At 41.3% G+C, this 15,531-nt stretch overlaps 1 protein-coding gene across 1 annotated transcript; it reads right to left on the bottom strand.

Moving 5' to 3' along the window:
* Positions 1 to 326: 326 nt before the first annotated feature.
* LOC143362961 (uncharacterized) lies at positions 327 to 12,439 on the bottom strand. The gene is made up of 10 exons (XM_076803515.1): positions 12,396 to 12,439; positions 11,934 to 12,245; positions 9,706 to 10,043; positions 8,668 to 8,999; positions 7,326 to 7,510; positions 7,010 to 7,221; positions 4,815 to 5,150; positions 3,070 to 3,192; positions 1,802 to 1,969; positions 327 to 1,506 (listed from the first exon to the last, which is right to left on the bottom strand). The coding sequence occupies exons 1-10, from the start codon at positions 12,437 to 12,439 to the stop codon at positions 1,352 to 1,354; spliced, it is 2,205 nt and encodes a 734-aa protein (XP_076659630.1). The 3' UTR covers positions 327 to 1,351.
* Between the last annotated feature and the right edge of the window lie 3,092 nt (positions 12,440 to 15,531).

Genomic DNA, 15,531 nt, shown 5'->3' on the forward strand with positions numbered 1-15,531 from the left:
TTCCAGCTACTTCTTTGCGCGATTATAAATTGTTCGTCAATGTGTACTGATATGTGGATTTATCTTTGTTCTAGAACTCAAGAAATAAAGCTATCGGTAACTGTTCGAGAGTCTTAACAATGATATTTGTTAACAATATCTTCCGTGTTCACATAAGACTGAATCCAGCGCGGAAATTCAAAAAAAAATTTTGGAATTTTCGTTTGATAAAATCTGATCGAATACAAATGATTGGCGAGTTGTGTCTGCGAAGTTATGGCTATATGTTCAAGTTATATTTTTTTATTTGGTTTCATTATATTATATATCTATAATTATCTTTATCAATACTAATAATATTGATAAATATAGATACCACGTTTTCAAATTATAGAAATGCAATTTTCATAAATCTTGCACGTAAATAACCGTACGCATATATTTATTTTATATATTTTATTTATACATTTCCCTTGTAATGTTATTGGTGCTACCTCACCTCGAAGTCTCTTGCAATGTTATTACCATTTCAAATAGTTTAGTTCTTTGATACTTATCATTCCATTGTTTATATCCTGATCTTCTCATCAAAGATAAACTATTGATGCAGAATTGTACACTAAAAATGTCGAATGAAAACACGCGTGCGAACAGGTATATTTTTATTCATTTAAAATAACAGATCAAGGCACATTGGAATCGCTTCCTGGAAAAGGGACACTCTAGGCCAAAAGCCATGCGCGTGTGCGATAAAAAAAAAAGGAAAAAGGGAAATAACAATTTTCTACGGTGGATGATTTAAAAGACAAAACCGTGTGAATCCATCGCACACCTCTTTCAGAAGAGAAGCAGGCGAAAAAGGTGTTTGAACAAGCGAAAAGTATTAGACTATGCTTAAAATACGCAAATCGGTCTGCAATGTATAACATTAATTGATAAAATTCGGGCGAAAAACCCGAGTTTTCCGTTTCTCGATCGTGTCCTACAAAAAGAAGTAAAAATAAATAAATAAATAATTTAACAGAAAAATAATACCCCCTATAAAACATCGATTTGGTTAAAAATGGAAGGCTGAGTCGCGGTTAAAACCCGCGTACCATATTACGCGACAATTTCTCGCAAAACATATTACAAAAAAAAAATGAAAAAAGAAAAAACACTAGGCTGCAAAACTCTTTTTCCCTTGCCTAGAACCCAGTAACTCCGTCGTAGCTCCTGATCGTGTGTTTTTGCGTTTTTCTGTCTAAGCGATCATTTCTATTTCATGCCTCTTTGACGAATCACTCGATACCTCAGATGAAACGATGACTATTCGAAATGTCACTTATTTTTGCCCTTTTTTTTTTGTCAAAATTGCTTCATCGTCGTTCCGTCATCCTAGAAAGTTGCCGACGCTCTCCGCCGTTTCGTGATCCTCGTAGTTCACTTCTTCTTCTTCTTCCACATCCTCCACCACAGAAATGGCGTACGTCTCGGCAGCTCCTTCGCCTCCTTGATTTTTGTCCTGGTTCTCCGATGATGCTTGTCCTGAGACATAATCGTTCGCCACGTTAATTTTGCAATTATTACAGTAAGCGAGTCTTTACTTGGTCGATTCAATTTTGAACGTAAAACAATTTTCAGAAGCGTCAAGATAATTACGGACTCCTTGTGTTACAATTCTCAAAGATACAGAAATGTTTCTTTGTAAGAATTTGAGTAGATTGTCTCGTTTATACGCACACTATGATAAAAGTTAATTGAAATCTCAATTGTATAATTTTAGAATTTATAGGATAAAATTAAATCTGTGTTTGAAAGTTTCAGCTGTCGTAATGCAAACCTTGGCCGAGGTTGTGAGCTTTGCTCTGATATGAATACTCGTGTGCGTTAGCAAGACCAGCGATAACACACGCACTCAAGGCACTTCGATTCAGATTCATGGGCGATGCGTCGTACCACTCGTTCGTGTCTGCGTCATAGCATTCTGCATACGCGATTGTCGTTACGCCTATGATAATCAGAGAAAGAATGTTCTCAGAGAGATTAAGAAATACTCGGAGATTTATCATTTCTATAAGCAGATTACAGACATCTATACAGATTTACATTTTCATGAACAGATGAGTCAACTATAAGTATTAATTTGATTTTTGTTTCATCAGTGAATGGCTTCGGTAAGATACAAATTAATTGAACTGCAATTTTGAGGTTTCATATGAAGGAAGAAAAGCAGAATTTGGAATCTACTGATACAGAGAGATAGCAGATTTCTATGCATTTATTATGTATTGGAATTAGTTTGATTTTCCTTTCCTTAGTGAATGGTTTCAATAAGATACAAATTAAATTATTGAACTGCAATTTTGAAGTTTCATGTAAAGGGAGAAAAGCAGAGAAATTTGCAAGTTGCTGACAAAGAAAGGCAGCAGATTTCTATGCATTTATTGTATTGGAATTAATTTGATTTCCCTTTTCTTAGTGGATGGTTTCAGTAAAATACATATGAAATTATTAAATTGCAATTTTGAGGTTTCGTATAAAGGAAGAAGAAAAGCAGAGAAATGTGGAATCTGCTGATACAGAGAGACAGCAGGTTTCTATGCATTTATTGTATTGGAATTAGTTTGATTTTCCTTTCCTTAGTGAATGGTTTCAATAAGATACAAATTAAATTATTGAATTGCAATGTTGAAGTCACATATGAAGGAAGAAAAGCAGAAAAATTTGCAATCTACTGATACAGAGAGACAGGAGATTTCTATGCATTTATTGTATTGGAATTAATTTAATTTCCTTTTCCTTACTGAATGGTTTCAGTAAGATGCAAATTAAATTATCAAACTGCAATTTTGAAGATTCATATGAAGCAAGAAGAAAAGCAGAGCAATTTGCAATCTGCTGACAAAGAGAGACAGCAGATTTCTATGCATTTATTATATTTGAAAAATATACATTTTCTAAAACTTAATACAGCTTCGATACAGATTTATGCAGGGTAGTAATATTTATTAAATAAAATTGAAATGTGAATTTGAGGAAATTTGTTAGGGCAGATATTTCTTTAAAAATCTGACCCGAATAAACGGAAGGGCCAAAAGACCATTTTACCATCGAAACCACCAACGACGAAGATCATATCGTCCAAGATGACCGTCGCGAAATTGCTGCGGGGACTGAACATTTCTGGAACGGCGTGCCAGTCCTCCGAATGGTTCGGATTGTAACGTTCCCCTGCGGGAACACGAGATCGATATTGTAACGAGACATTAATTTCCACGCAGCGGAAAATCCCGAGCCGAGAGGGTGCTCTTACGCTCGGCAGAACGATTTCAACCAGGAACCTTCCAGATAAAATTGAATGCTCCAGAGAACAAACAATCGCCGGCATAAATAAAAGATTTTACCGCGTTACAGAACCCCTCTGTTCAATCCTGATACAGCCTACCCAATAAAAAATATACGACGCAGTCCATTTTCCACTGAATTGAAATTCTAAACATTTATGCACGCTCTGAAATGAAAAATTTCTTCTCCAGAAAATATCTATCCAGGAAGAAGATTTTACATCATAATTAATCCAATAAATTCTTTGTTTAACTTTATCTACTGGAGGTCTATTATTTGCCTTCTGATTTATTGTACTACATCATGAAGAAATTTCCAAGTCATCTGTTAACAATGAAAATAAAATAATTAATCCGAGAAACGTTATTTGATTGTACTTTTTAGTATGATAGGATGGTTCATGATTGAAATGTTATTGCTACTGAAAAATGTATTAAAATAAATCCTCAGCCTTGGGCCAAAGATATTTTAAAAATATTGTATAATCATCAGTAAAAAATGTATTAAGGAGCACATAATTCGATTTAAAATAAGAGCGTGCTCAATACTTTTGAGTAGTAATGTAAATCATCCTGATCGCCAAAATTTAACAAGTATACTTAAGTATACTGAATTTAAAAATAAATATAAAGATGAATCTTATTCCGTAGTCAGGATATCAACTATGCATGTACTGTGAATTTGTAATATGAACAAGTATAGCATACTTTAACTGTGTTTAAATTCAGTCATTGCATCAGACAATAAAAATTGATTTTAACAGTCTAGTATGAATTTAACTACCAGAATATTCTAAGTCTGTTGAAATTGAATTAACAGGACGTAGTAGTAAAAGTAAAGGTAAGGATTCCTAAGAATGATTAATTTTATTTCGTTTAAATTCAACCAATGCATCAGGCAATAAAAATTGATTTTAACAGTATAGTATGAATTTAACTACCAGAATATTCTAAGTCTGTTGAAATTGAATTAACAGGACGTAGTAGTAAAAGTAAAGATAAGGATTCCTACGAATGATTAATTTTATTTTGTTTAAATTCAACCAATGCATCAGGCAATAAAAATTGATTTTAACAGTGTAGTATGAATTTAACTACCAGAATATTCTAAGTCTGTTGAAATTGAATTAACAGGACGTAGTAGTAAAAGTAAAGGTAAGGATTCCTACGAATGATTAATTTTATTTTGTTTAAATTCAACCAATGCATCAGGCAATAAAAATTGATTTTAACAGTATAGTATGAATTTAACTACCAGAATATTCTAAGTCTGTTGAAATTGAATTAACAGGACGTAGTAGTAAAAGTAAAGGTAAGGATTCCTACGAATGATTAATTTTATTTCGTTTAAATTCAACCAATGCATCAGGCAATAAAAATTGATTTTAACAGTGTAGTATGAATTTAACTACCAGAATATTCTAAGTCTGTTGACATTGAACTAACAGGACCTAGCAGTAAAAATAAAGGTAAAGTTTCCTACGAATGATTAAGGTGTTACGAGTATACCACAGTTCAGTCGATCAAACCCATCGAAGCCTCCAAGAGCGTAGAGGCTGTCCCGGAATGCGACCAACGAAACCCCCGAGCGCGGGTTCAGCATCGGATGAATGTAACTCCACTGATTGGTCTCCACGTCGAAGACCTCCGCGGAATCCAGGACTTCGCGCCCGTTGAAACCGCCGACGATGTAAATCTTGTCGTGCAAAGCCGCGGCGCTTGCGTCCGATCTCTGTCGTTGCATCGACGGTATCATCTCCCATTGGTTCCTCTGCGGCTCGTATCTTTCTCCCGAGCTCATTCTGGTGCGGCCGTTGTAGCCACCTAGGGCGTAAATCTTCCCACCTGTTTGCAAAGACCCGAATTACATATCTCAGTTAAAAGTAGAGATAGGGCCTTAACCTCTTAAGCACTGTACGCCACCGTAGTGGCTTCCGTGGGAAGCATTAATTTCTACAGTACGCCACTATAGCGGCTTTCCGTGGAAAGCTTCAGTTTGAACGATACGAACCACTATAGCGGCTTTTGTGCCTGCCGCGGCCAGACGCGCCGTCCCTGGGAGACAGAGTTGCGGACGAGCGCGCCGCACAGTGGGCAATTTGGACAAAATCGGATTAAAAATCAAGGAACTTTCGATAGGAATGAGGTAGAGCGATGAAATTTTTTTTAACTGAAAGCTGCAACTTTGTAGAATATGGGAAAAATAGACAGATTATTACCATCCAATCATTTCAACGAAAAAATGACTTCATTAGTTTTTGTCACAAAAATCTATTTTTTGCAAAATCCTGAGGTCGTAGACAAATTTTGAGACCAGATTTGAAATCAGCGTGAAAAAATCTATGGGAAATGATGTATAGCATGTTAAAAAAAAATTTTTCCGCGCGTGGTATTGGAAAAACCATAATTTTCTTGAAATTGTGCAAGTTTAACGAATTTTCTCAAGGTTAAAAAACGTTCGTACCATAATCTCCCTATTTTTCCCATATTCTACAAAGTTTCAGCTTTAATTTAAAAAAAGTTTCATCGCTCTACCTCATTTCTATCGAAAGTTCTTTGATTTTGAATCCGATTTCGTCCAAATTGCCCACTGTGCGCCGTACCTGGGAGACAGAGTCGCGGACAAGCGCGCCGTACTTAAGAAGTTAAGGATCAAGTTATACCTGATTGTAATAGTAAGGTAAGGGACCTAATTACTGTGGGGGTACCAATTACTGTGCCTACATTAGTAGTACTACTTTATTTTGTTCCCCTCAGACTTACAATTCAAATATCTTCACCCTTCCTTTCTCGCGCCGCTCTTACCCTAATCTTAACCTATCTTAAAATTATCCTAAATTCTAATATCTTATCGCATATCTTATATCCTATATTTTAACCTAAACAATGAAACTAAAAATAAACGCAACACTAAATTAATCAAAAAGAAAGAGAGAGAGAGAGAGAGAGAGAGAGAGAGGGAGAGATAATAGACATAAAATAAAAATAAAATATATAATATAAAAATAAAATATATAACTTAATCTACTCCTATCATTTACCTCGCCTCACACACACACAGCTCCCCTTCCCTAACTGTGCCTACATTAAATATACTTGTTCTTAGAGAATAATTAATATTCAATTATTGGCACCCCCACAGTACTTGGGTCCCTTACCCTACTTCATGATCAAAACGTGAATTGGTAAAATAGTAAAATAAGTAACTATTGGAGCAAGAGCCAATGTGAAGTCTGCCTCAAGGTCAGGAAGATTAGGTTATTGAGCATAAAAGGACCGAAATGTTAACGCCCAGAAATCAGACGTTTCTGACTAGTCCAGAGCTGCCCGTACGGGCATTTTCTTGCTCTGGGCGTACACAGGAAGGGCATAAAGCCACGCCCTTCGGGCAAGGCTGCGCGTATCTGTCACGCGCATTGTCACAGCTACGTGGCCAACTACGGCCTACCCCCACTCCGCATAGATCACTTGCCCGTAGCTGCCCGTAGCTGCGCCCACGGGCATCGGCGGGCGCCCTTGCCCTTGCCTTGCGTTGAGCAGCTCTGGACTAGTCTAAAGTTGAGAAATAAAAATTCTGATCCAACAGAAGCGTGTCCTCTGCTCTCAGGACCAAGAAAAGAGCAAGGTCAACTCCAGCAGCCCTTCATCGAAACGACCCTCTATTTTCCCATATCGTCTCCCCCCGATAAAGTATCGGTGCTCACCGTGGGTGCAAACGCTGACGTAACACCTCGCGTGATACATGCAGGCCCTCTCCCGCCACTCTTTGGTCACCGGGTCGAAGCATCGGACCGTGTTGAAGTGTTGATTTCCGTCGAACCCACCAATCATGTAGATCAGATTGTTGAGGGTGCAGAGCCCATGGTAGGACCTCGGCGTGGCGTCCGTGCTCACTGATAGAAACCATCTGTCAGCTCTGGAGTTCACATTACACGACCCGGTGAATCTCGGCTTGGTGAACGGTTCTCGCGCGACATACGGAGGAACAATTGGAGGAATAATGGAGGAAAGTCGGAGCACCTCGTGTCGTAGGTCTCCACGAAATTGGTCGGTGCGCCGGCTGTCCAGCCGCCGATCGCGAACAGGATCTCGTGCGGAATCCGAGGACGCGCCAGTGGGTTCTTCAGGTCGATCTCGCCGGTGCTCTGTTTCGCGTCTTGCTCGTTTAGGTACGCGTTTGCGTCGCGTAGAATTTTCTGGCACAGCTTCGGACATTAGGGACAAAGCGTAAAAAATTATTTTTTGATTTTTCTGATGAATTTTAGGGGAAGGCCAAGGTGTGAAGATCGATTTTGAAACATCACCAGGTGCAATTTATGCGGTTGGTGATGAAAAGACAGCACGACTCTAAATATTGTGATTTATTAGACGTAGCATGAAAGCACAATAGAAACTAGATTATCTGAAACTCCTATATCCGAATTCTTTCTTCTTCGATTAAACGATTCAATTTGAAATGGCTTGCATACAGTGCCCCGTTCATTGTACAAATCAATAAGGATTTAATGTAACACTGTGACAGTTATCCGAACACTTGTATTCTACGGATTAGTTCGGATAGTAGAGGTGCCACTGTACCGAGGATTAAACCAGTGTATATGATCGAAATAGTGCCGTGTTTGGTGTCGTTTTAATCGGAAAAACGCCACGATTATGTTAGTAAAAGTTTCATGGGAAAATAACTAAGGTTTTAATTATTTAATATTAATAATTAAGGTTTTGTCACTTTTCAATGAAAGTTGGTGTATTAACTTTGAAATGTTAATAAGTTAATAGTTCTTAATAGTTTGATCCTTAATTGAGAACATGGAGATAACGATCACCTGTTCAACAGAATATTAGCACATGAGATTTTATTTTTTCAGTAGAATCTGAATCGCCAAACTGTTGCAAGCATTAAAATTGTCTGTAGAAAGTATTTTAGATAGTGAAGAATTCGTTTCTAAACTACGAACATAACATAATAAAATCACAGTGAACAACTAAGAAGAAAGGGGCTGAGAATAATAAAATAAAGAGTTGAATAGTAAAATGAACGAAATATAGTATGATTATTAGACTGCGGATGTTTATGCAAAGTAAGAAATGTTTGCATTGATTGCAAGACACAGAAGCGAAACAAAAATTTGTTTCTCCTTTTAATTAGTTTATTAAGCTGAAACCGATACGCCGATGTCCTTAAATCTTTTGTAATATGTTCATTGCTTTAAATTGTGCTTACACATTTTTGTCATAAAAATTCACAAAATCCGCAGTCCAATGATTGTGGAGTCTGCGACGAACGAAAGAAAGAGTGAGAATAAAAAAGAATCGATATCCTCCGCTTGGCCTTCGGATAATGGACGTCCGGGACTATACTCACTTCATCCTCCTCGATGATCTTCCACGTGAGAATATTGTTCGTGAAGAACGGGTAGCTGATAAAACCGTAGCGCACGCATTTCAAGAGTCTCGGCAAACAGTGCCTCCTTTTTTCTTGGTCGTGCTCGACCCAGGTTTTAACGGCCTCGAAAACTATTTCCTCGTTTTTAACGTTCAGCTCGTCGTCACGTAGGATCGCCTTGAGTTCGTCGCCGGTGAGCTCTTTGAATTCCGGGCTCTCTTGCAGTATCCGCTTAAAGTGATGACGAATGTATTTCCGGCCCTTCTCTTCCAGGTCACGGCAGAAATAGTGACGGGCGAATTTAAAGATACCTAAGTTGTCACAATTCAGCAGTCTCGCCAATGGCTGACATTTACACAGAACGAAATTCTCTGCCTCTCTCTCTCTCTCTCTCTCTCTCATTTCGTTATCTCGCGAAAAATAGTCGTTCACCCGTCGATCGCAGACTCCTCGGGAGCCATAATTATTTTGTACAGATTTAAAAACTCATTCTTCCTTGTGTCGTGCATATTAGGCTGTTCAGAAATTCTTTTCGCGTCTACTAGAATTATGAAAGGCGCTCAAAAAATGGCCGAAAAAATGACCCTTTAGAATTGTATCTAATTTGCGGTAAAGATATAACGTAAAAAATGTTATCTCTGTTCCTTTTCCATTTTTAGAAACATACTCTGCCCGTAAGACGTACCGGTCAGAGGATTAATTATTACAGGTAAGTGTTACCTCATTCGATTGGAGCTAATGAAATACTCCGGCACCTCGCAGTGTCTTTATTTTGTCTTAATATTTATTCCAGCAAGTAATGTCGCTGGATTGAACAGAAAAATACCGAGTAGCTAACCTAATACAGTTAGGGTGCGCGAGATGCAAGGTTCCACTTTTATGGTTGCCGGTTTGGCAGTCGACGTGTCAATCGGTTTTATCGTTTCGGGAGAACGAGGAGGGTAAAAAAAGGTATCGATTGGGAGAAAGGTATTTTTGTTCGGCGCGATTTTATTAACCAACGAATCGACACATTACCTAAGCAGTTCTCGGGTCTGAGCTCCTGCAGCAGGAACTGACAGCACAATTGGACGACGCCGAGGACCTCGAACTGATCGGCCAGCGGTAAAAGTTGCTCGACATTGTCGGTGTTGATGTCGCAGGCGCCGGTGTAAGCGTAGTCGAGGATCAGGCTGAAAATTTCGCCGGGAACGGAATCGATGACGACCTCGGTTGTCTCGGTCTTGCCGCCTTTCAGGCTGTTCGTGAAGAGGGCCTTGAAGTACGGGCTGACCGCAGACAGAATGACTCGGTGCACTGGGAATACCTGGTCCCTGGCGCATCTGATCGCACCGTCGCACAACTGCTGGTTCGCTCTGAAATATCGACGCGTCAATGACAACGGACAGTGTCGGGGCAATGTCACCTGGACCCTCGAATCCCATGCGAGTGGTATTTTTTAATTAGTACTTGCACTCCGATGCACCGGAGTCTGAAATAGACTCGCTAGTTTCAATAAATTGAAGGTACACACGTCTTAAGTTCTCTGGAATCCCTGAAGAACCTGCGCGAGTGATATTTTTTAATTAGTACTTGCACTCCGATGCACCGGAGTCTGAAATAGACTCGCTAGTTTCAATAAATTGGAGGTACACGCGTCTTAAGTTCTCTCGAATCCCTGAAGAACCTGCGCGAGTGGTACTTTTTAATTAGTACTTGCACTCCGATGCACCGGAGTCTGAAATAGACTCGCTAGTTTCGATAAATTGAAGGTACAACACGTCTTAAGTTCTCTCGAATCCCTGAAGAACCTGCGCGAGTGGTACTTTTTAATTAGTACTTGCACTCCGATGCACCGGAGTCTGAAATAGACTCGCTAGTTTCGATAAATTGAAGGTACAACACGTCTTAAGTTCTCTCGAATCCCTGAAGAACCTGCGCGAGTGGTACTTTTTAATTAGTACTTGCACTCCGATGCAGAATAAAATAGACTCGCTAGTTTCGATAAATTGAAAGTACACACGTCTTAAGTTCTCCCGAATCCCCGAAGAACCTACGCGAATGGTATTTTTTAATTAATACTTGCACTTCGAAGCAGAATAAAATAAAATCACAAGTTTAAATAAGTTGACACGGAATAGTTACACGCGTCATAAATGGTTGCACGTTTCGCTATGCTTCGTTAATGATGTGGTTGGTAGCGTCTTTATTTTCGTAAATTTTTCTCTAGAGAGAAGGGTTGGATCGTTGACCTGAAAACGTTGGATTCAATCTGACCCAGATTTCCGGAGAATTACGTCCCACTTGTCAAGCATTTAGCCATCGAATTAGGTTGACAATTACGTTAAGTCTAAATAGGGATCGAAGCGTCACTGAGAAGTAGGTTGGATAATTACAGTCCGCTGGGGGTTGAAGTGATCGAAATAGAACGGGGCCTTTATACACCGTCGAAGCTCTTATTTTTATTCAGTCTTCGTGGCAAATCATTGAGGAACCGCGAATCGTTCGATATTAGCAAAACAAATTTAACGTTGTGTTCACTTTCCCGTGAACAATTAACACGTGCTGGTTAACAACGCAACATTATTCGCAAGAATTGTTAGCTACTTGATAACGAAGTTCCTTACTTTATAATCTAATTAATTCTAGTATCACTAAATTAATATTCAGTTTTACGATCACTTTTAAATAATTCGATAGCGCTAATCCTGTGGCATTGTTAACTAAAGAATGAACATCCAGATTAAATGCGACTCGCGAGCATAGACTAATCACATGGGCAGTGAAACTGACATTTACTGGCAATTAGTGCTAATCCGAACCGCAATTAGCCTCTTAAACACTGTACGCCACTATAGCGGCTTTCCGTGGAAAGCATCAGTTTGATCGGTAACGCCACTATAGTGGCTTTTGTGCCATCCGCGGCCAGGCGCGCCGTCCCTAGGAGACGTAGTTGCGGACAAGCGCGCCGTACCTGGGAAATAGAGTTGCGGACGAGCGCGCCATGCTTAAGAGTTAAACATTGAAATAAAAATGAATTGCTACCACCATCCGGTGAGCTGAAGAATCAGTATTCATAGATGACGAGATTCAGGGTCACTAATGGAGCACAGACTGATCAACTTGACAGTGAAAATGGCCGTCCACTGTCAATTAAAATGTTGAACGCGGGGCGACGGAGAAGGGTCGCGTCTAATTGAGACATCCTACCGCAGATCGTTCCGGACATTGGGGGTCGAAGTGTAAAAACCAAGCGGAAGACGCACCTAAGCTCGGACCAGACCATGGGGAACTCAACGAGGGCGTAGTTCGAGGGTAGACACATGCATTTCCGGACTTTGCTCGTCTGCTTCCTGGTGCACTGCTTCAGTTTCGCGGTGATGACAGTGGCCCGTGACATTCGGCTGCGGAATAGCTTTCGAAACTTCATCCTGCGTCGTCCGTCCATCGCCTCGTGGCCGACCAACGCGATCCTCTCGTCGCTGGCCACCACGCGACCCCTGCGCCTTCTTTCACTTCTTCCTCGCGCCAGATGCACGAACGTTACTTTACGCGTTTTACTATGCTCCCGACCGATCCTGCGTTCTCGTGTTCGTTCGGATTATCGATGCCAGCCCCGGCAGACCGGAGATTCGCGGCCATGACAGAGGAACGCCGATACTTTCAGCTGACGGTACTGCCGAGCGCGATGATCGATGATCGAGACCGGCCGGTGATCCTCGGCTCACTTCCGGCTCGTCGGAGCCGACTTCCGGATGAGCACTCGATACATCGTCTAGGACCTAGGATATTACGCTACTCCACAAAATTAAACAATATTTTTGCCAGGACATAAACCCGGTCACTGACGCTGTTGTCTTACTTAACACTTTAACTACCGGAATATAATTTTCAGTAGTTGTACTGTAGCAACAAAAATCTTAGACATTTTTTTTTTTTTGTTATAATGATAATCTGAAGCGAAATTTTTAGATGACGCTACTGAAGCTATATTGTTGGTTCGCAGTTGAAATTGCTGTTGCTGTTGAGGGATCCATGAAAAGTTAACAAGCTTCTAAAAGTTATGAAATAATCGCCGGTAGGTACTGTGCTAAGAACGATTGTCATAATATTAGTCATAACTTAGAGTGTAAGGTGCAAACTTCTTTATCAAATAGTTAATAATAATTTTTAATTATTCTGATCGTTTGTAGAAATGAAATAACGAATACGAATTTTCTACTTTCATCTCCTTGGACTCGGTTTCTTCAGGATCAATTTTTTGTTACAAAACTGAGGGAAAAAGTTCTTTTTCTTTATTTAAAAATTTATGAGTTCAAAGGCAAGTCTCACTTTTGATCTTCGATTTCTTATCACGGATTTATTATACTTCCAATGAATTTAAGGGTAAACGCAATTTGAGCTATCCCGTAAAAACGTAATCTACTTTCAATTTGAGCATAAATGAGTTTGACTTAGGTTACAGTTTTTGGGGGCGAGGGTGTAAAGGAAGGGTGGGGTTGGCAGGACATGAAAAAATGATCTTAGGGTGTGGCCCCATTTCTGTAAATGTTTACCAACATAAAAATAAACAGAGAGGGTTGGAGCATGACTAATCAGAAATCGAGGGGTGGCAGACGACTATACTATTTCCACCAGATTAATTGTTCCCATCCGACACTACCAAACATATGACATAAAATTAATACATAAATAAAAATAAAGAAGATGGTACGTAGACGAGGCGAGGCACCAATAATTATAAACCGGGGGGTGGCAGACGGTCGCTTCCACCTCATTAACCCCTCCCATCCAGTCCAACTAAATCATTCTACGCTAAACATGTAACAACATCACTTTAATATATATATAAAAATAAAAATACATAAGGGAGAAATGAAGCGAGGCGTGACTAATTAAAAATCAAGGGGTGGCAGACGATCGCTCACACCCCATTAGTTCCGGCTATCCAGTATAACTAAATCACAATTTGCTAAATATACAACAATATAAAATGAATATCTCGAAACATGCAACAACATCAATTTAATATATATAAAAATAAAAATACATAAGAGGGCAAAGAAGCGAGGCGTGACTAACTAAAAATCAAGGGGTGGCAGACGATCGCTCACACCCCATTAGTTCCGGCTATCCAGTATAACTAAATCGCCCTACGCTAAATATACAACAATACAAAATGAATATCTGGAAACATGCAACAGCACAAAATTAATACAATATACAAAAATATAAATAAGGGGAATGACGAATGTATTTCCGGCCCTTCTCTTCCAGGTCACGGCAGAAATATTGAGCATGCAACAACATCAACTTAATATATATATATATAAATAAAAATACACAAGAGGGCAAAGAACCGAGGCGTGACATTACGCATGACTACACTAAATACACAACAATATAAAATGAATATCTCGAAACATGCAACAACATAAAATTACTCCGGCAATACACAAAAATCTAAATAAGGAGTCGAAGAGGCGGGGCGCGACTAATTACAAATCGAGGCCCACCAGACGATCGCGTTCGCCTAATTAGCTCCGCCACCCGAGCTAAATCGTCGGGCGCTAAACGTATATTCCTCCGCGAATTCCTCGAGCCACCGCCGATAGGCAAAGGCACGTAGACCCCGAATCTAGCATCCACACAGCGGGATCGATCGTCGCGATCAAGGCTCGTCCGAATTCTCGACGACCCTGAGCATTGCTAGTCAACCCGGTAAACACGGATCTCGCGCGACTGGGCGGGGTCGAAGGGGGTGAAACCATGGCAGAAAGACGTTGGAGTGGGGGTGATCGTCGAGGCGGAGGGGGACGCGGAGAGGGGTGGGCCGATCGAAAGCGTGGTCGGGATCGTGTGTCCGCGAAACAAAAAGCCCACAGGCGAAGGTTAAGGGCTATGGGGGGACAGGAGGGGGAAACTCTCGCACGCTCAGCAAGAGAGGGAGACAGAGAAAGAGAGAAAGAGAGAAAGAGAGAGAGAGAGAGAGAGAGAGAGAGAGAGAGAGAGAGAGAGAGAGAGAGAGAGAGAGAGAGAGGCAGGGACACGGGGACGCGGAACGCGGGCGGACGGGAGTCGCACGTAAAAGTCACGTGGCACGCAACCGCACCAATCAATATCGGGGCCCGGCGCGGGGTGTGTGCGTTCACCGGGAGTCAGTGTTCACCGGTGGTGCAGCGAGCCAGTGCGTCCGCGGCCGTCAACCACACCTTGTCGGGGTAGCCTGCTCGCGAGGCTCCGTCCGCGACAAACACACATACACATACACATACACACACAAACACACACACACACCCTACAGAACGTACACACATACATATAGGAGACACAGGCGAACCCGGTCGGCCGCGCCGTGTGCGCGCACCCCCGCACCGCCCTCCGTCGCCGACGACTCGTTTCGCTTTCGTCGCAGCCGCCTGCCTGTTGCGGGACACCAGCCGACTCTTCCGGGGAGCTGCGATTGAAGGTACGAAGGTGCTGGCGATTGAAAAGTACTCTCCGGTCAAAGAAGCAGCCGCGCCAACCCCCGCACCCCCGTACACCTGGTAGACCGGTCACTAGACACCCCGGGGTGGCTGATCGACGTCCGCGGTCAGTGCTCCGCGAGGGGTGACTTTGTAGTTCCCGGAGACTTTGTGCGGTGCTCGTGCTACCCGGCCACCAGCACTCCCTGAAATTATAGATCCTTCGTTAAAAGACTCCAGCTCGGCGGACCGAGGGGAGAGACCACCGGGAAATTGAAGGGTGAACTTGATAAGGTATCGCCGCATCGAGGCAGCCCGTATCAGCGACCTCGAGCCTCTGCGGTTTTAGGCGGTGGTTTCCTGGAGTGTCTTCCGACTTAGCTGAATCCGGGTAATT

Source organism: Halictus rubicundus, chromosome 2 (assembly GCF_050948215.1).
Source record: "Halictus rubicundus isolate RS-2024b chromosome 2, iyHalRubi1_principal, whole genome shotgun sequence".
Classification (NCBI taxonomy): Eukaryota; Metazoa; Arthropoda; class Insecta; order Hymenoptera; family Halictidae; genus Halictus; species Halictus rubicundus.